The sequence below is a fragment of the Saccopteryx leptura genome, chromosome 2 (genome assembly GCF_036850995.1).
Source record: "Saccopteryx leptura isolate mSacLep1 chromosome 2, mSacLep1_pri_phased_curated, whole genome shotgun sequence".
NCBI classification, from domain to species: domain Eukaryota; kingdom Metazoa; phylum Chordata; class Mammalia; order Chiroptera; family Emballonuridae; genus Saccopteryx; species Saccopteryx leptura.
Window position 1 is genome coordinate 277,100,618 of NC_089504.1, and position 21,316 is coordinate 277,121,933.

At 45.5% G+C, this 21,316-nt stretch overlaps 1 protein-coding gene across 3 annotated transcripts; it reads left to right on the top strand.

Annotated features, from left to right (window-relative positions):
- Nucleotides 1-1,079: 1,079 nt before the first annotated feature.
- Nucleotides 1,080-18,495, top strand: EIF2D (eukaryotic translation initiation factor 2D). Of its 3 annotated transcripts, XM_066361892.1 has the most exons (15): nt 1,080-1,316; nt 2,232-2,422; nt 3,515-3,598; nt 4,095-4,185; nt 6,613-6,720; nt 8,642-8,898; nt 9,351-9,468; nt 11,323-11,368; nt 11,787-11,890; nt 12,012-12,161; nt 12,531-12,620; nt 13,318-13,413; nt 14,607-14,727; nt 16,583-16,757; nt 18,293-18,495. In XM_066361892.1, the coding sequence occupies exons 1-15, from the start codon at nt 1,261-1,263 to the stop codon at nt 18,361-18,363; spliced, it is 1,758 nt and encodes a 585-aa protein (XP_066217989.1). In that variant the 5' UTR covers nt 1,080-1,260; the 3' UTR covers nt 18,364-18,495. The 3 variants fall into 3 exon arrangements, with proteins under 3 accessions (XP_066217989.1, XP_066217990.1, XP_066217991.1); XM_066361894.1 differs by lacking the exon at nt 1,080-1,316 and having other exon boundaries at nt 2,228-2,363; XM_066361893.1 differs by lacking the exons at nt 11,323-11,368; nt 11,787-11,890; nt 12,012-12,161.
- The last annotated feature ends 2,821 nt before the right edge of the window (nt 18,496-21,316 follow it).

Below are 21,316 nucleotides of genomic sequence, written 5' to 3' on the forward strand. Positions count from 1 at the left end.
GTCATCTAATAAAACAACTAGGATTTTTTTTCTTGGATTTTCTTCAGAGCTCTTCTCTGAAGCTTTCCTATGCCAAATTTAATTTAGTAGGGGCCAGGACCCTAGATGCTTAAATCCCTGCCTCCAAGGTACACAGCTGTCCCTCTCAGAGAAACCCAAATACTCATCTCTGTCCAGACTGATTTTTTTTATTAATATTTACTATTTATTGGAAATTTGCAAAACATTGTGCAACAATCTCACATGTTATCTCAGTTGTTTGAATGGAAGCCCTATAAGGTAGGTATGGCATCCAGTCTCACAGAGAATGCAGGTTTCAGAAAGAATAAGCATTGGTCCATGATCACACCGCTAGTGAGAGGCCAAATCATCATTTGATCCTAATCCTAACAGATTTTTAATTTTTTTAATTTTTATTTTATTATTTATTTTTCATGCACGCAAAGAGAGTCACAGATTTTTTAAATAAGCAATGTGAGTTAATAAATTTATAAGTAACATAATTTCTTTGGAAACGAAATAATGGCTGGACCCATAAGGTACATACAAATCGCCAAATATGTTTTAAAGTAATACACTTAAAGATCGTTTGTAGTTTTTTCTCATAACATGAGGGGGAAATCTGGGATGAGTGGGTTCCCTGTTATTGTTATTATCACCCCATGTAAATTTAAAAAACGAGTAGTAGAAAATCTTGGTGAAAATCCTGAGGCGTTTAGTATGCAGTAAAATGTAAAAATTTAATAAACAAAAATTCTTAAGAAAAACCATTTCAGAGGCTTGCAAGTTTAGTAAAACACAAGAGTTCAATTAATTTTGTAGAATTGAACTAAATTGAATGGAACCGGCAGGACTCCTACTAGCATACTTCAACTCTGATGGAGTGGAAAAAAATGCAAATCCCGGTGGTCAGGGGCGTGTCACCACAGCCCTGCCCGCTAAGGCCGCTCGCGCAGGCGCAGAACGGGGCAAGGGGGCGGGGCATCGGGGAAGGGGTGTGCAAGAGTCCGCTCCACCTTCCCCTGGCCCCGCCCCGCCTTGACTCTGTTCCTCGCCCTGCCGCTAGGGGCAGGGCGCGGTCTCCGCAGTGGCAGTATCCGAGAGCTACGCGGCACGGGTTTCCAGCCGGGCTTATTTTCCAGTCGGGCCCCAGCATGGCTGCACCCAGGGCTGCGAGTTGGGGAGACAACGCGCTCTCCTTTTCCTGACAGCCTCTGGCTTCTGTGCTCTAATTTCCTTCCTCAGGCCACTTCAGCAGACATGTTTGCCAAAGCCTTTCGGGTCAAGTCCAACACGGCCATCAAGGGGTCGGACAGGTGAGGGAGAGAAGTGGCCAGCTCCGCTCACGAGGGCACCCAGATATCTTTCAAACCGGGTTGGTCCACAGCCCTCTTTCGGTTGGGTCAGCCGACCTGGGGTAGAGACCAAGGGGATACACCTGGGGAAGGGACCCTAGGAGGCAAGGGTGGGTTAGACACACTTTGAGGGTGAAGGCTGACGGGAGGCCTGCTATATCTCCCAGGCTGTCTCTTGGCTATTCTAGCGAGTTTAAAAAAATAAGTAATTTAGTCAGCGCTCATAGAATGCAGTCTATTTAAGTTATAGAGGAAAAAATGAAGGAATACAGAGTCCCTGTTCTCCAAAGAGCTTAGAGGCCCCTCGGGAGAGATCAGATGGGCACAGAGAACAAGTATATAAGAAAAAGTGTCTAGTGATTACTTCTGGCCGGATAGACAGATGGAGAGTGAGGTGGGAGAGGATAAGGCATATGTGGTAAGATCTATATCTGTGCAGACAGTGTTGCTAATCCAGATGTCACGCTGGCAATTTTGGAACCAGTGTTCTATAGTTATTCTTGGTGCCCTAGTATAGTTATTTAATCATAAGCTGACAGATTTGCCAAGCATATGTGATAAAGGAGTGGGTCCAAGGGCTAGGCATGGAGTCTGGAAAGCAGGTCTGAGTTTTCAATGTCAGGCTAACTTGGGATGTTCACTGAATATCAGTTTTTCTCTTTTTTGTAAAATGGAATAACTTGCCCAGGAACGTGTGAAAATAGATGAGACTTTGGATGAGAAACAGAGTAGGATGTTATGGAAGAGTATGCAAAAATAGGGCACTGTAAATCAGACAGTATTTACTTGGCCCTCATGATTTTATAGTGCGTCCTTAATATTTATTAAAATTCATCCAGGCAGCATTCATACCTGGTACTGGTGTACTTTCTACAGGAGAAAGCTTCGGGCTGATGTGACAGCTGCTTTCCCCACTCTGGGAACTGATCAGGTCTCTGAGTTAGTACCTGGAAAGGAAGAGCTCAACATTGTGAAGTTGTATGCTCACAGAGGGGATGCAGTGACTGTGTACGTGAGTGGTGGTAATCCCATCCTATTTGAACTGGAGAAAAATCTATATCCGACAGGTATGGCAGTAGCATGGAGATGGCCATTACTATAGTCCTTGCCTAACATCTGTTTCTCCTTATTTTTTCCAGTAACCTATCTTCCTTCCTTAAAACAAACAAGTTGAAAATCTCCCAGTATCATCCCTAAAGATCTTTTTGGATCTAGTATCTCTAGAATTGGGTCTTTCAAGGGAAGAAACTGGTATAGGAGGGACAAAAAAAGAGCTAATACAGAAAAAGGGTGGTTGCCAAGGGAAATTGTGAGATGAGGAACAATAGATTGTAGTAAGTTAGTTAGGGATAGAGCAGAGGTCTTGAAAACAATGGAATTTCAGGGCATGAATGAACTATCGCCAGAAGGATTTTGTTAAAGTACCAAAGAGATACTGTTTCAGGAAAGAAGCTGGATTAATTAAACCACATACCATGCTGGCTTAGTGATATACTTCAGTTGAGATAACTCACAGGGAGTCTTTCTTAGGCTCTGCCTGGCTCTCAGGATTCTTTGCTTTCTCTCTTTGTCATGGGTGTCAGAGACTCAGTGGTCTTTTCTGTTTTCCATACCTGCTGATACCTACTTTGTCACTTGGGGTTTCTTTCTCTAAGCTTAGCTGAAGCAGTGTAATGCAGCCTCCTTAGACCAGTCCTCCCTGACCCCACTTTGCTGCTGTATAAACAGGGGCCCTTGCTGATCCAGGGTTTTATTTGCTAATTGCTATGGAAATGGAATACAAATAATAAACATAGGAAAGTTTCATAATTTCTTACAACCTGATACCCTATCCTTACATTACTTGCTTCCAAGTTAATAGTGTAATTCTCTTTGGGTCTGTGTCCCCACTGTTATCCACTCACTGTGGCCATTTTCTGTTGCTGCAATAGAGGTGGAACAATAGGTGCCTCCAAATCTCAAGTGACATCCAATTTCTTAAGTCTCTGCCTTCTTCAAGAATGAAATCTCTTTGGGAATTCTCTCAATCTTCTTGCTAGCTTGGAGTTGAGTTTCTTTTTTATATCCTAAATAAATCCACCTTAGCGTTTGGCGTTGCCAGTTCCCCAGGGGGTTGACTCTTTGGCAGTTACGTGTTTTCTGGGTCTCTTTTTGGACAGTGTATACCCTGTGGTCCTATCCTGATCTCCTACCAACGTTCACAACATGGCCTCCGGTGCTCGAAAAACTGGTGGGGGGAGCAGGTAAGAGGATTTTCCTTTATTCTGGCTATTGGCTGGAACCTACTTAGGAAGCGCCAGCTACTTTAAGAAATGTACCTGTTTTCTGAGTGGAACTTATTCCCCATGTATGTTATGTCTCTAGCTTGGCTCCTTCCATAAGCCCTTTGAGCCTCTCTGACCCTTTTGTAAAGCTTAAATGAGATAAGTAATGTGAAAGTATCTTGGAAACTGTCATATGCTGTACTGAAAATCAACAAGCTGAATTTAGGAAACTGGGATAAGCGAGGTTATGGAGTTGGACCCTCAGTTTGGTGCTTTAGTATGACCACTAGGCCCATTCCCCCCAAAGGGAAAAGGTCTACTACTCAGGTTGCCATTTTAAATTTTCATTATGAACAATATAGTTAATTATTACATTAATAAATGTTTGTTTGTTGAGTGAGTAAATAAACGATGACATTAAACATGGAATTAGATGGAGGCAGAACGTAAGTTGTGATGCTTTTGTTTGCTGCAGATTTGATGCTGCCAGGACTAGTGGTGCCCCCTGCTGGTCTGCCTCAGGTACAGAAGGGTGACCTCTGTGCCATTGTCTTGGTGGGAAACAGGTACTGTGCCAGCCAGCTGTGCCTTTGAGGGAAAAACAGCTAAAACTGGGGAGGAGGTAGGGGAGTGACAACTTCCAAAGCATATGGATAAAGGATTAAGAGAAAAAAACAGTTTTTTCTGGAAGAAGCAGAGTAGCAGTGAAAAGTGTGGGTGTCCACACACCTGGGCCAACCATATTTGCTGCCGCTGCATCTCCTTTTTTTTAAATTTTAAATTCACAGAAGACGTGCAAAAATAGCACAGAGTTCTGGTATACCCTGCTCCTCTAATGATAACCACAGTATAGTTATCAAAACTAAGGAATTAACATTGATACAAGGCCATTAACGAAATCATAGACTCCAGCTTTTCTACTAACGCCTTCTCTTTTTCTTCAAGGATTCAATCCATATAGAATACCACAGTGTAATTGAGTTGTTCTGTCTTTAGTCTCCTGTTTGTGACGTTTTCTGTTTTTCCTTGTCTTTCATGACCTCGATCCTTTTCCCATCATCCACATCATCGTCCTCTTCTTTTAACCATCTCAGTAGCATTATTGAGGTGTCGCTTACATAATATAAAATGAACCTGTTTCAGATGTACAATTCATGCTGTTTAATCTATTTACAGTGTTGTTCGGCTCTCGCCACATTGCTTCTTTTTAGAAATAACGCAAGAAGTAATAATATGAACAATTCTGAAAAATAAAAAAAAACCCTTATCTCATAATCCTGTTCTCCTCGAAGTAACCAGCATCATTTTGATGCATGTCTTTCCCACCTTCTTCAATGCCTATAAATATATGTGTACATGAACATGTATGATTTAGCATATGCATATTTAAAAATACAAACAAACAGAATTATACTTTCACTATATTGTGTTTCACTTAAGATAGTGTGGGCATTTTCTATGTCAGCAAGCATATAAGATAGTGTGGGCATTTTCTATGTCAGCAAGCACAGATATACAGAATCTTTTTACCTACTTTGTGGTGATGGGAGAGGTCCTCTCCTAGTGGACATTCTGGTGTCTCCAATTTGTCTTTATTTAAAACAATACCTTACTGATGTTGATATTGTTATCTTCCGGGTACTCTAGGAGTACCAGGCCAATATTTTTCTAGATTAGATGCGCTATTGTCCTACAAAAAAGCTGCATCAGTTTTCACTCCCGCCGGCAGGGTGTGATTCCCTCTAGTCTCACCAACACTGCAAATGATGCGTCATTTGTGTCATCCTGAGTGAAAAGTGACATCTCAGTGTCATTGCTTTGAGAGAGAAAGAGGGAGAGATTGTAGGCACAGGAGGGGTCTTTGTTTAAGGATCTTATTTTTACTACTGATGTTCTCCAGTTTGCCTTGAACCTTTTAGAACCAAGCACCTAAAAATGTTGAAAAGAATGGTGATATTGTTTTTCCCTCCAGTATTCTAGTGAAGATAGGAGAAAACTCCGTAAATGTATATTTGGCCTGTTTGGCTGTTTGGTTTGGCCTTTAGAACACATGTGGGGATGAAGCTTGGGCAGCGGTTTGTGGCAGGGGATAAGGGTACAAAGAAGTTTGTTAAAACTACAAGCCAGGTTCAAGACTGAAGTTCCTGCATCATTAACCCAGCATGGAAGAAAAGGCCCCTCTTTTAGAAGCTGGGGAGGAAGCCAGATTCAAAGTTTCTATGGCAGTACCTGACCTATGGACACAGGAAGTGGAGCCACCAAGTTAGCAAACATTTTTTTAACTCGGCTCCTGAATCTTATCCCTTGGGCCCAGGTGACCTTCCCTCTCTGTTATCCAGCTGGTCACCAATCCTTACAGGCCTCGTGTGAGCAGTGCTTGAGTAATACCGGGAAGGCAGATTACGCATTGGGCTTTGTAAGTCCTTGTAGTTACTATCCATGCGGTTGTTTTTGACATTCTGGAAACACCGGTTCCTAGAGCAAGTCCAGCTATAAAGAGCCAACGCAGAAGGAACCTTTCTAGGTGGTGCCACTATTTATCTCTTCTCTCTTCCCTGTGACATCCCTCAGCCTAATTTACTGCATACAAATGACCTCTCTTCTGATTTTCGGTATAGGATAGCTATACCTTAAAGGCCTTCTTTAAGGAGGGGAAGTAAATTGTATTTTTGAGATTAAAGAAAGGGAACTTTAAATATCTTCTCATGGATATAGATGTCCTTCCTGGGCTTAATTCATACTGAGAATAAAACCAAAAATGACAACCAGCAGAGGAGTTACAAGAAAAGGACTATTCAGTCAAGAGATTTTCTAAGTCAGATTTGTAGGTAATCTGGAGAAAATTGAGACCAGACTGAGTTTAGTTTTATGATCCTAGTGGATGCTTCAATACTGCAACTCTGGTGCTTTTAGCACATGTGTGGAAAGATGGTCCCGACAGGTGCCCTCCCGGAGGACTTCCCTGACCCTTGTCTCTGGCCTCCTCCTCTCAGAGCCCCCGTTGCCATTGGAGTCGCTGTTGTGTCCACATCGGAGATGCTGACTTCAGGCCTGAAGGGAAGGGGCTTCTCTGTGCTCCACACCTACCAGGACCACTTGTGGTGGGTTCAGTGGTTTTTCTGTTTTAGAGAGAGCGCACGGGTGGAGAGGGCATGGGGCCTGGATTCAGAAGTGCGAGTTTTGGGCCCTGCTGTGTCCTTAGGCAAGTTGCTGACCCCAGATGTTAATTTCCTTGTTAAATATGAAGAACTAAAAAAATTTTTTTTTATTTATTTATTTTTTTGCCTGTTGATTATTTTCTTGGAGGATTATAGAATCCTAGGCCTGGAAAAAGGCCTTAGGGATTGGATTGTCTACTCTGCCTCTCAACACAGTGATGGGATTTATTTGTATAACTCTGGTTGGTCTGGCCTTACCTGACATGCACATTTAGGCATCTTTTGGCCCCATGACTAGTGCTTAGAAATTCTCACTTCTGAATCCAAACAAGCAGAGTTAATCCTCAGGCACCGAGAATTACTGTTACGTTGTTCAGGTTTCGCATTCCAGATCTTCTCTCCAGGATGGAACTTGCACTTTCTTACTGGAACAATTGCTTTCTGGAGCCATATACCAGTTTGTTTTCTAGTTATTTTCTTGTCGTTTTACCAAAACAGTAAATAATGCTTAGTGCTTTTCTCGAAAGTGCTATACCTGGTCTTTTTGCCAAGTGTTGTGGCCTGCTATTATAGATTCATCCTTATATATTTTTTTAGCCTTCTCTTGGAGTTACTCATTTTCTAAGTGCTGACCAAGCCCTGCTTTGCTGGGGTACCACCTCAGCAGCCTGTGTTTAGCAGACATTTGAGAGCTGCTTACTGGTGTTCTCCCAGCACCTTGTTTCCTAACAGCCTGAAGATGGCAATCAAGGTCACGTTGTCTAAGTTGTTTTATCAGCAGCTGCCTCCCAATCCCCTCACCTTTAAAAAATATTTATGGTATTGATTTGATTAGAATAGCCTAAACATACACCCTGGCCTTATTGGTCACGATAGTGGCTGCAGCTGTTAGTTAAAACTTAGTATAATTTTCTTTCTTTCTTTATGTGAGAGAGGGAGAGATAGAGAGACAGACTTCTTCATGTACCCCAACCAGAATCCACCTGGCAACCCCTATCTGGGGCCAATGCTCGATCCAACCGAGCTATCCTCAGTTCCTGAGGCTGACACTGGGACCAACCAAGTCACTGGCTGCAAGAGGGGAAGACAGAGAGAAGGGGGAGAGGGTGGGGAAGAGAAGCAGATGGTTGCTTCTCTTTTGTGCCCTGACTGGGGATCGAACCCAGGGTGTCCATACACTGGGCTGACCCTCTATCCACTGAGCCAACTGGTCATGGCTCATGTGATTTTCATAATCTTGAATAAGATCAAGTTTTGTGCTTTTACCACTTTGCATGCTCTGTTGTGTGTTACTGCTTTTTTTTCTCTTTTCTTATGGCTTGGTGGCATAAAACCATTGTAATGTCTACTCTGCAAGTTAAATTGTGTCCTGATTTAACACAGAGCAAGTGGTTTTGCAGTCCAGTGTTTGTCCTTTGTTACATCCTGTGAGCCTTGGGCCTTTCTAGTTCAACAAACTGGTCCCACAGATGCATTTGTGATCATAATTTTGTTATTTAATTCAAAATGGTTTTATTTTTGACTCATATGAATGGAATATTTTGGGGGTTCCTCTTGAATCATTTTTTTTATCTTTCTCTGTCCGCAAATATCTACTACTAATATTATTATAGTAATAATATCCCTTTGAGATAGGGCAGAGTCAAGAATTACTCTTTCCATTTGAGAGATGAGGAAACTGAGGCACATGGCTTCTCTGGGTCTGGAATTGGAAATAGGGTTGAGATGACAGCCAGGTTGTCTGCCCCCTGCTGGACAGCCCTGCCTATGGCACTCCCTTTGTCTGATCTTCCGGCTGACCCCAGATCCAGGTTGGAAAGTGCTGTGGTTGCTACTTGGTGTTTCTAACATGAGATTTTTCCAGGCGATCTGGAGACAAGTCCTCTCCACCATCCATTGCCCCACTGGCCCTGGATCCCCCAGAACTCAGTGAAGAGAAAGGGTCTGTCCAGGCAGACCCCACCCTGCAGGGAGATATGAGACACCTGACCCTGGAGAGAGAGGAGGAGGAGAATGGGGAGGACCAGGAGATGTGTGGGGCGAAGACCCTACCAGAAGCCTCAGAAGACCCCAGTGTTGGGGACCTGAGTCCAGACCCCACAGACGGCAAGACCCTTCAAGGTACAGCACTGGGAGCAGGAGGGTCGTCTGTCCAGGAGGACACTGAAGCTGTGCCCTCCGTCTGACTGGAGCGACAGCAGGGCTCTGGGGGATGAGGGGCGTGTCCGGATTGTTGGTGAGGGGGTGCAGCAGCTTTTTGACATCTCATCTGGGTGTCTTTTTCACATAAGTCATGTTTCCCTGGGTGCCAGTCTGCCCTAGCATCTGGACCACTTCCAGCTCCAGAGCCCTGTGAGGTTTCTTTCTGTTGGAGAAGAATTGGCCCCTGGCCGGGTGGGACTTGGGGCTTAGGCTCTTCTCTGGGGTCAGCCCAGAGTCTGGGAGTTTTGGCACCTGGGAATGGGTTCCTTCACGGGCAAAGGGTGAGGCAGGGGTGGAGCTGGTGGGGAGCGCCAGGAGGCGTGCGGGTCTGCTCCCCCAGGAGGCATGTGGTTCTGCTCTTGTCCTTGCAGAGCAAATGGATGAGCTGTTACAGCAATGCTTCCTGCATGCTCTGAAGTGCCGAGTCAAAAAGGCTGACCTCCCTCTGCTCACCAGCACGTTCCTCGGCAGCCACGTGTTCTCCTGCTGGTACGGAAGGCGCAGTGCGGGCTGGAGGCCGGGCGGGGCTCTCCGTCTTACTCCTTGATGGTGGGACAGGACAGGGCTGATGGGGGCCTTGGATGAGAGACACCCCATGGAAAGAGTGGAGTAGAGGGTTGATTTGGCAAATAAAGTGGGTCCCAAGTTTTAAAATCTGAAATTTTAGCCAGTGAAAGGATGCTAAGGAAATGGAGGGTAAAATCTCCAAGATTCTCGGAGGACTGCGTCTCTGTGGTGCCTCTGGGTTGACTCTCATGAATTGGGCAACAAGTCCTGCCTAGGGAGAGTCCCAGGGCAGCCTCCTCATCGAGAGCGCTTCTGGAACGTTCAACCCCTCACTCTTCTGAAAAGTAGGGGGGCCAGGGTAGATTGTATCAGGAGGGAGAGTTGGTGTGGCCCCTCCCCCCCCCCAAGCACAAGCCACCAGGAGAGAGAGTCACATGTAGACAGAACCCGTGGACAGGACCTGAGCTTTGAAGACAGAGCCATCTGGGCTCAAATGCCAGCTCCCCAGGGTGCTGGAGCAGGCGAACTCGAACTTGTTACTGGGCCTCTCAGAGCCCCCATTTCGAGCACTTGCCAGATTGCTGTCCAGATGAAGTAGCCTGACATTTAGTAAGCACTTAATAAACATTGTGTCAGGAGGTTTGTTTAATAGTTTTTACCCTTAAACTGAACTTTTTTTTTTTGCTCTGTTTTATACAATGCAGTTTAATTGTAATTTTCTCCTTATTTACCTGTGGGCTTTTGTAAGATTTCCTAGACAAGTGTGAGGTGTGGGGAGTGTGGTGGGCACTCGGCCATTTGTCCTGACCTTGCTGGGTGGCATGTAACTGTGGGCTCTGTGATGAGGGACCTGGGGCGGTTTCTAGAAGGGCTCCCTGTGAATCCACTGCTGTGTGTGACAGTGTTGGGGAGCAGAAATGGTCACAGCTTCATCAGGAATGTCCCCGTGAAAACTGGTAGCCCTAGGGCAGGAATCACCCAACATCTTCTGTAAAAAGTCAGATAGTAACTTAGAGGCTTTGCAGGCCATACTGTCTCTGTGGCAGCCCCTCCACCCGGCTGTGGGAGCACAGAGGAGCCGGGGACCCGGCGGGGGGAGCACAGAGGAGCCGGGGACCCGGCGGGGGGAGCACAGAGGAGCCGGGGACCCGGCGGGGGGAGCGACAGGCCTGTGGCTGTGGCGTGCCGAGTCCTGCCACAGACCCGCAGTGAGTCAGTGTCGGAAAGATTCACCTGGAGGTGGGACTCCTGAGGCCACGGGAGCTTGTCTCATCGGAGAGGAATCTGAAGCTATATCCAGTACTGGAGCCACTAGCCACTGGCGCCTATTTACATTTTAGTTAGTTAAAATGAAATAAAATTTAGAATTTAGTTCCTCGGTCACATTAGTCACATTTCAAGTGCTCAGTGGCCACATGTGGCAAGCGGCTACCAGGTAGAATAATAGATAGAGAGCCTTCCATCTTTGCAGAGGGCTCTGCTGGACAGCAGTGATCTAGAGCCGTGTTTGGCAGCCGCTGTCTGCAAACGAGTTGCCCACCCTGCTGCTGTATGAAGATTAGAGAGTCTATAATCATTGGGTCTCTAACCTTCATACAACATCAGGGTGGTTAACTCTTTCATGGACCGGCTGAAAACCGCTGATCTAGAGTATCCTAAAGTCTGTGCCTGTCTGTGAGGCCCTGTCTGTAAGGCCGCCACAGGGCAGGGCTCTGGCACAGCGGCCTCTTTCTGAACGTAGAGGAGGGAGGCTGGGGAAGGCGCCCTCCCCTGTGTCAGGCAGGTCTCACCACGATGGCTTTGCTAGCTTAACTTGCCTTTTCCATCTGCCATCAGCCCTGAAGGATGGCAACTGGATATAAAGAAGTCAAGTTATAGAAAGGTAAGCAGGCACTTGTCTGTACACCCACAGAGTTGTGTCAGGGCACACGGGACATGAGCTGGGTGACACTGGAAAAGCCCTTTCTCCAGGGCTCTGGCTGGAATTAAACTTTTTGATTCCAGGTATAAGGGAAGAGGGCAGGAAACTCTCCCTGGGCTGAGGCAGCTGGGTGGGGACCCACCCCCTCTTCTGGCCCCTTCCTATCTGCTCAGAGCAATGAAAGCCTTCCCCCTTAGTCTCTAGCAGCTCCTCACCCCCTGAGCCTCCGGGTGGGGGCCTCCCAGTTCCTAGTTTGATGAGGGCAGGGACTGTACCACGGCCTTCCCCAGGGCCTGCCTAGCTCGGTGTCTGGCACATCCTAGGTGCTCAGTGTGTGTGGAAGTGACAAAGTCCCTACCACTGGCCCTCTCTCCCTTAGCTCTCTAAGTTCCTGCAGCAAATGCAGCAGGAGCAGATTATACAGGTGAAGGAGCTGAGCAAAGGGGTGGAGAGCATTGTGGCTGTGGACTGGAGACACCCGAGGTGAGTGCAGGGGGCCTGGCCACCGTAGCTCAGCTGGCTCCGGGGCACCTGGGCCATGGACTGGGACTTGCCGAGACACTAGTATAAAATATGTTTTTTCTTTCCTTCTGCTGGGTTTTAGGATCACATCTTTCGTCATACCCGAGCCCTCCCCGACCTCCCAGACTATCCAGGAGGGTAGCAGGGAACAGCCCTATCACCCTCCAGATATAAAACCCCTCTACTGTGTCCCAGCCAGCATGACCCTGCTCTTCCAGGAGTCTGGCCACAAGTGAGTTTTTGGAGAGCAGCCCTTCTCTGCCTGCTTGGTATTCTGGCCTGTAGTTCCTCTCCACCTGAGTAGTGTTCTGTGACTGGCAAAACCTCCTCTGCCCTGTTCTCCCTTTCTCCCAGATCCAGCTCCAGCCTCTTTCCCTGGAAAGTGTCTCTGGACTAAATCAATGAGAGAGTAGGTCTCTCCCTTTCCTACCAGTAAATATACTTTACATGGTCCTGCTCACCACCTTGGTCAGGAAAAGAGAAGAAAACAAGTGGTCAGAAAGCTGGGGACAGCACCCTGCTGCGCAGGGAGTGAGTCTTGGTGTTTGCAGGCTGTCTCTGGCACCCTGTGCACTAACCGCCCTGGTCACTTCTCACCTAGGAGGGGAAGCATTCTCGAGGGCAGTGAGATCCGAACGGTCATCATCAACTACGCCAAGAAAAATGACCTGGTTGATGCAGATAACAAAAAGTGAGTGGCTCCGGGGAGACTGTGCTGTGTTGTTCATGTTCATCTTTAGCAAACTCGGGCACTTGGGGACATCCAGGATTATTGTCTAGGGTGTTCAGCTCCATATGTGCTGTCAACATTCACTGTAGACAGAATAACTATGATCTCATATCTATCCACTATTGATTTTCAAATGCAGATGCTTATTGTGAAGGATAAAATGCAAACTTGAAAGAATTTACCACAGCTTTTTATCATAGCTTTTTGGTCTTCTCTGAGTTCTTAGTAAGTGGATACAGTAGGTAAATTACTAAATGAAGAGCATTCCATAATTTTTATTTTTACTTTCAAAAGATTTCCTTATGATCAAAACATTGTATGGGCCTAATCATGGTTAGTTAGTAGCAGAGCTGAGCCAAGACTCCTGGTCATTGATTTTTCCCATCCCCCTTCCTTCCACTGCCTGCTTCTCCCTTGTTCTAGGAGAGTATACTTGCACCTCCTACCCATAAGGTGCAATGCTGCATAGAGTGTGGTCCCAGTTGGGTTCTAATAATCCTGAATGACTATAAGGAATATTATAAGACTGAATCCTGAACTGGCCCTTGGGTCAGAAGGGGTGGGGCTAGGATTTCTTTATTAGATGAGATCGGGCGTGTTCAGGGTGGTATGGCCATAGACAGGATTTCTTTATTAATAGCCTTTTTTCCTCCTTTAGTCTCGTGAAATTGGATCCTATCCTATCTGATTGCATCTTAGAGAAAAGTGAGCAGCACACAGTCATGAAGCTTCCATGGGACAGTCTTTTGACCAGGTAGTGGAGATTGCAGCCCCTCTCCAGTGTCTCGGCCCCTCTCCTTAGTACTATCACACTGAACTTTAGAATTGTCACTATCTGAGTGTCTGACTTTCCATAATTTTTACCACGTCAGTCTACGTAAACACAGGTTTAAGTAATTCCAATGAGGAGGAATGACATGAGCCAGCACAATATAGGAGAAAGTGAGAGAGAGAGAAAGAAAACTAAGTAAAAATAGAACTTACAGTGGTGGCGCAGTGGATAAAGCGTCAACCTGAAACTCAGGTGGCCAATTTGAAACCCTGGGCTTGCCTGGTCAAGGCACATACAGGAAGCAGCTACTATGAGTTGATGCTTCTCGCTTCTCCCCCCCCTCTCTCTCCTCTCTCTAAAAATCAAGAAATAAAATTGGAAAAAAAAAGATTTAGAAACAAAATGGCTGAGGGAAAATTGTCTTAAAGACTTCAAAGGAAAGATTCTTATACTCTTTCTTTTTCCACAGAAACAAAACTTAAAAGAATTTGTATCAGGAGTTTGCAGACTTATAGCATGGGTCAGATCTGGCCTACTACCTCTCTTTTGCAGATAAGGTTTTATTGCAGAATAGCCATGCCCATTTATGTATTGTCTGTGGGCTGCTTTTGTGCCACAGGGGCAGAGTTGAGTGGTTTCAGCAGAGACCACTTGGCCCTTAAAGCCTAAAATATTTACTGTCTGGCCCTTGATAGAAAAAGTTTGTCGAAACCCATATACAAGATAGCAAGAGACAATTTGATTAGATAACAACAGGCAGAAATTCCCTGTGGTAAAGGCGTTCTATAACAGATGCATTATTGCAACATGTCAGAAATGCGACGTGGCACTTTACCAGGCTGGGTAAGGTTGAGTTTTGAGACAGGTAGTGAATTCCACAAAGAAGCCTGGGTAAATTCTCAAGGCCAGAGTGGATAGTTGCCAGGGGCTCACATCGCTGATGTTCCCTTGTCTGAATATTCCAGTGAGTTTTTACTTTGGCCACACCTGGGTAGCTTTAAAATATGTCTATGCCTGGTCAGTTTCTGACTTAATTAGTCTGGGTGCAGCTCCCTCGTTGATTTGAATGATTCTAATGTGCAGCCAAGGGCGAGCCCCTGCCTGCTGGTGGTGGGGTATGAGGTAACAGTTCCTGTTGGCTTTACCACTCTACAACTCATTGACACCCATTGCAGATGTCTGGGAAAATTGCAGCCTGCTTATCAAGTGACCTTTCCCGGACAAGAGCCCATTGTGAAGAAAGGCAAAATCTGCCCCATTGACATCACCCTAGCACAGAGAGCTTCTAATAAAAAGGTAATTTTTAAAAGGACACAATGTTTGAAGATGGTGATTTAATGTTCCTGCTAAGTACCAGTCTCTCTAATGTGACGGGAGGTTATTAGATTGACCTCCAACACCTCAGGGTGATTTATGAAACACCCATGTTTGAGTGAAGGGCTGGGCCCTGTATAGAAATTCCCTCTCACTCAGTGCCCTCCAGGATTTTATGCCAGGAAATTGGCCTGAATCTGGTTCCAAAGGTAAACGGGATTTTACTTTTTTCTTAAAACTATGTTACAGGCTTTCAGCTCTTACTCCTTCGATGACCTCTTGGGCCTTGCTCAATGACAGTAACTTCTAAAGAACTGCTAACGGAACTGTGTAGTGTGGCCACACAGTCTTCGGGACCCTCAAACATGTGAAAAGCTGCCCTTGGGAAAGAGCGTCCCTAGTCTATTATGCGCCTTGGGAAGACAGCAGTAGGGTGATTGGATGGAATTCCCAAGAAGGCAGATTTGGGTTCAAAATAAAGAACTTTTTAGTAGCATATGGTTATGAGCGTGAGCTTTGGGATCAGAGACCTGGGTTGGAACCTGGCCTTTGCCTTGCGGCTTGACCCTGAGCAAGTTACTTAATGTCTTTTTTGCCTGAGTTTCCTTATAAAGTGATGGGAATAATACCTACCTTATAGAGCACTGTGAGGGTCAGTGAAGGAATATACATAGTGAGGCATTAGAATAGTACTTGGCCTATAAGCATTCAATAAATGAGAACCAGTAATAACCTTAGTAATAATTAGGAACAACCACCATTTCTTGAGAGTATAATTTATGTGCCAGATTATATAATGAGCAGTTTCTCTTATATATTAGCTTATTTAAACACTCATTTTTTAATATTAATAATAGTTAGAATTGTCTAAAATTGAAATTTGTGCTTTCTAAAATAGGGACTTATTTTCTGGAGGTAGGTCTACAAGCAAAGATTGGATGGCCACTTGCTGTCAGGGGTTCGTGCATCTGCTAGGGGGCTGGAACAGATGTGACTTCTAGTATCTGACTGAGTCGGAGATTCTCTAGGGCTGGAGCCCCTTGGCAAACATAGGTTATTTGGAACTTTTATGGATTTTACTGATAGCAGCCCTCCCCAACCCACTCCTGATAGTAACGCACTTTACTGTCTCTAGTCATGAATGAGAGAGAACTTGTTTTCAAGAAATAGGGAGAGCCCTGGCCGGATAGATCAGTTGGTTAGAGCGTTGTCCCAAAGCGCAGAGGTTGCAAGTTCAATCCCCAGTTGGGATACATCTCAAAGTCACATACTGGTCATTTGTGAAGTTGATGAAAAATAGGAAAATGTGCATGTTATTGATGAAATTCTTGGTATTAAGAATTATTGTTTATTTTTAGGTGTGATGATGGTTTCATCTTTATGTTTTTAAAAAGTGCTCATGTTTTAGAGACACATGCTGGAATATTTGTGGGTGAAATGATCTGATGTCTAGGATTTGCTTTAAAGTAACGGAAGAGTGGGGGGTGGGGATAGATGACCGAAGGTTGGTTGTGATTTGGTCATTGTTGAAACTGCTAATGGGTACATGGGAGCTTATCCTATTCTACTTTATGCTTTAAATTCTCCATAATCAAAACACTTTTAGAAAAGTATAACATGAGATAGAGAATATTTATCCCACTAAATGTAGAATATAACGCATATATCAGATGGGTTAGAAAGAATCAATTTAGAAATACAAAAACAAATCATTTGGATGAAAAGATAGTATGGTTGCTGGGACGGTGACCACGGGCGAGGAGGCTGCCGAGGCTCTGGAAGGCCCCGGAGCGAAGGCACGTGGTGTGCACCCACCGGCAGTGCTTTGTCCCCCCAGGTGACTGTGGTCCGGAATTTGGAGGCCTATGGTCTGGACCCGAGCACAGTGGCTGCCGTCCTCCAGCAGCGATGCCAGGCCAGCACCACTGTCACTCCTGCCCCTGGGGCCAAGGACAGCCTGCAGGTCCAGATCCAGGGGAACCAGGTCCATCACCTCGGCCGGCTGCTGCTTGGTGAGCATCCCCCCCGAAGAAGCAGAGACACTGACCTAACTTGGCGAAAACCTTGCCACCAACTCAGCTCTCTCTAGTTATCAAAATGGCCATATATGTATATATATTTGGCCATATAGTTTTTAACAGCCAGCAGGAAGTGGAACTAAAGTTTGAACCAGATCCTTTGGCCCCAAATTCAGTGCTCCTTCCTTGATGTCTTAGAGTAATGGTCTTCCTGGTCCTTCCCTTTTTATAAACATTTGTTGAGCACTCAAACTGTGCTAGGCACTTTGCTGGGCTTTTTACAGGCTTTCAATCTAAATGATGCTGCAGAAGTGTTTCTGTTTTGTAGATGAGGAAACTGAGGTTCCGAGAGGTTCGGTACCTTGCCCTGAGATATTCAGCAGTGGGTGCTGCAGCTGGCCTTTGGTTTATCAGACTGCAGAGCCTAAGTTCTTTTGTCCAACTGGGTCACCCCGCCTCTAGTCTGTCATCAGGTCAAGCCATCTTCCACAGCTCTGCCCCAGTCAGCTTTCCAAAACAAATGTGATTATATCACTCTCCTCTAAAAGTCTTCTCATGCCTCTTCAGTGCCTTCAGCATTAACTCCTAAGCTCAGCCACAAGTGCCTCCCAGCCCAGCCGACCCCAGTCAGGCTCGTGGGCAGATCCCATACCCCATCCCGGCCCAGCCACGCTACTCTCCTGCTGTCTCCAGACACACCAAGGATGTTCACATGTGGGTGCTCCTCTATGGTGCCTCCCACAGCCCACATCTGCCTGACCCTCCAGGCTCATTGGCCGGCTTTAGGGTCACAGGAAGCCTGTCTCAGAGCATGTCCCATTTTTTTCTGTTTCCTAAAATTAGCATTTGAAAAATTGCTAATGTAGCACTTTCCAACTGTATTTATATTTTTGGTTAGTGTCTGCAACTTGGCTGGTTTTTTCTTTTTCCTAATGTCTGGACTTCCTGCTGAGCATCTTGAATCAGAGACCTTGCATTTTTCATCTGTTTTCATGCTCAGGGCCTGGCACATAGTACATGTTCAATAAGCAAATTTATTTTATGATATAAGGCGGTACTTAGCAGTGAACTTTTAGAATTGAGCCTTTTTTAAGTGAAGAACTCTATATGAGGTGCTGAGATTCAGAAAACGAGGAAAATAGACAAACACATGACTGAACACAGACACACACATTCTCTCTAATGAGAACATTCTAAATGCCTGAAGTACACCTAGCAAGTAGCTGTTAACTGGGAAATCCCTGAAATAACAGGTCAGCCTTGAGGTGTAAGGAGAAACCCTCATCCCAGAGGGCTTCCCGTAGCAGTGGAGTTTGAGCTGGGGGTGGAAGAGCAGACCCCAGGGTGGACACTGTGTGAACAGGCCCGACTACAGGAATGAGCACAGGGGCGGGGCCAGGAGGTGGCTGTGCGCTGGCACCGTGGGAGTCAGGGCCAGGGAGGGATACTGTACGGCTAAGGTGGGCTGTGGGAGGGCCAGTGGGGGGAGCTCGTGCCTCACTGACGGATTTCTGCTTTCCGGATTGTAGAAGATTATCATCTTCCTCGAAAACACATCCAAGGCCTAGAAAAGGCCCCCAAGCCCGGCAGGAAGAAGTGACAGACTGTTGCGCCACACAGTGGATCCAGTGGAAGTCCAAGCCTGGGCTGGTCATTTATAGGAGCATTTTCAGCTTTTGCAAATAAAAAATATATAATTCTTTACCAAAATAAATTTTTATTCTAATTTAAATCTGATTTTCCTTTTGTTTACTCCACTTAGCTAAGACGTGCTAACTTTTCAGGGCAGAAGCCCTGTGACTCGACAGTCGTGCAGCCTTTTCATTCCTGTGGTTTCCGAGGTTTTGGTCCCTCCTGCTCTCAGGGCCAGACAGCCCATCCTGTTATTCTGAGGTTTCTCTGCCGAACAGTCCACAGCCTCTTGCTCATCTGTTCCTACTACTGAATTAACCTCCTAGCCCCAAAATAGAGCCGTCTCATCTCTAAAGGATTATTCATACAGGAAGCAGAACGCTGCTGTTCTGTCACCAATCAAGGCAAAAGAATCAAGGGTTGGCCCTGAATTGCAGCAAAATTTAAACTAGATGGGCCTAAGGAGCTGTGAAAGCACAGTGGGACCTGGGTCTCTGCAGGGATTCTCCCAGCGTCGGCCACCCCTCGCAGTGGGAGATGCAGGTGTGGCTTCAGGATGACGGCTTCTTACAGTGCAGGCTTACCCAACAAATACCTTCTGCAGCCCCACATTGCTTGATCTGGGGCTCACAGAGGGGTCTTTAGTTGGTTTTCAGAGGGTCCATGAACTCCCTGAAATGGTGTGCAAGATTCTGTTTGATCCTTTTCCCAAGAGTGCTTGCCAGGCTTTTGTCGAATTCCCAATGGGAACACTTGATTCCAAATTGGTTCAGAATCACCGCTCTGGTCCCGGCTCAGTTCATGGAGGTCATTTCTGTGACCCAAACTCCCCTTGTACAACAGGAAGGAGTAGGACTAAAATGAATTCCCTTAGAGTTCTTTGATTTTACCATCAAAAGACAATTATACTTCAGTTTACTTTTTTTCTTTCTCGTATCACTTTTTTAAAAGAAACAAAGGTAAAGACTTGTAAGTACACACAATATATTCTCACACATCCATTTGGAAAAAAAGGAATATGTATGAAAAGGTATGTGTGATTGCCTCCTACTGGCTTTTTTTTTTCTTTTTAAAGAGACAGGAAGGGAGAGAGATCAGAAGCATCAACTCGTAGTTGCATCACTTATTGTTTGTTGACTGCTTCTCATATGTGCCTTGAATGGGGGCTTAAGTCAAGCCAGTGACCCCTTGTTCAAGCCAGTGACCTGGGGATTGTGTCAGTGACTGCACTCAAACTCAACCTGGATGAGCCTCCGCTCAAGCCCTCAAGCCAGTGACCTTGGGGTTTCAGACCTGTGTCTCAGGTTGATTCTGTATCCACAGTGCCACCACCAGTTAGCCGCCGCCTGCCTTTTGTTGTTAGGCCCAGAATAACAGGCCTTTTCACTTGTGACTTGCTGTAAGTAAAAATGTTACTAACCCTCCCTCTGCTGGCATGAGCATATGGAACTGAGAAAAGGATTTCTAGAAACTGACCCCAAACAAGATATTATGACAAAACCTTTGGACAGACAGTTTGATCTGAGGAAGTACAGTATGTATAGTAGTAATGAAAAATTGTCCTTAATATGAACACAAATAACATGAACTACTTTATAAAAGTCTTTCACAAGCATGATTTGTTTTGTATATAATCTTGGAGAGATTGAGGTTCAGGGAGGCGAGTCTTGCCTTGTTAATCCCTGTTAAATTCAAAGCCAGTAAATGGTGGGCTGGGTCTTAATGAACATCCACTCAACCGTAGTTTAATCCGCAAATCTGCTATGACACAGTGCTGTCAAGACTTGTGTTTTGAATGGCTTTTCCAGTAATAGTGACACATCTGCATTGAGTCATCGTCCCTTTCCTCCATGTGAACACAGGTACATGTAAGAAGGCAGGGAGAGTTAGGCTGCATAATGGATTCTCCTTTTCTAAGCTCTACACCAAATAATCTGTATCAAGGTCAAACTTAGAACTTTGAACTTCATCCCATGTTGTAACCAAATGAGTTTCGATGAAAAACAGAAACTGGTTCGTTTCTAGGTTTTGGCAAAATATTGAAAGCTATGCTTCTTGGTGGTCTAGGTGAACAAATGTTTCAGATGTCCCCCATTTTTGGAAAATTTTAGGAGTGCGTATTGGACACTCTCTCCTACAGAGAGGCAGGGAGTGAACTGGACGAGTGCTGATGAGCCCCTGCAGCCCGAGGGTCCCCGTTCACGGTATTATGTGTGATCAATACTGGAAGGCAGGCAAGACTTCCTTTTTAATAACTTTTATGTGGTTTTTTCCATGATTACTGAGGTGTTCCTTTGATGGAAGTTAGATAATGGTAAAGTGAAAGGACCATTTTGGACACTGAGTCCAATGTTCTTCAACCACTGGTCCACAGACCGATGCTCATCTGCCAGATAGTTTGTGCTGGTTCGCGAAAGAGACTAGCACAAAATTTCTGGCCAACAGGTGGTTGAAAAATACTGATCTAGCCCTCTTCCTACAGGTGAGATGATCTTAAACTTTCAACCACATTCTTATCTTTTTTTTTTTTTTTTTTTTAAGTGAGAAGAGAGGAGACAGAGAGACAGACTCCTGCATGCACCCCAACTGGGATCCACCTGGCAATCCCCATCTTGGGCCGATGCTCGAATCAACCCAGTTATCCTCAGTGCCTGGGGCCAACTCTTGAACCAATCAGGCCACTGGTTGTGGGAGGGGAGGAGGGAGAGAAGGGGAAAGGGAGGTAGGGGAGAAGCAGATGGTCGCTTCTCTTGTGTGCCCTGACCAGGGATCAAACCTGGGACATCCATACACAGGGCCACGCTCTATCCACTGAGACAACCGGCCAGGGCCTTATCTATTTTATTTTTAAATACAGGCATGCTTTGGAGATATTGCAGGTTTGGTTCCAGACAACTATAGTAAAGCGGTATCGCAATAAA

Excerpts from the sequence above, each read along its gene's own strand:
- EIF2D (XM_066361892.1), top strand. The coding sequence starts at position 1,261 with ATGTTTGCCAAAGCCTTTCGGGTCAAGTCCAACACGGCCATCAAGGGG. Across the intron at positions 2,423-3,514 it reads GAAAAATCTATATCCGACAG|TGTATACCCTGTGGTCCTAT; the intron begins GTATGGCAGTAG and ends CTTTTTGGACAG. Across the intron at positions 12,162-12,530 it reads TTCCAGGAGTCTGGCCACAA|GAGGGGAAGCATTCTCGAGG; the intron begins GTGAGTTTTTGG and ends CTTCTCACCTAG.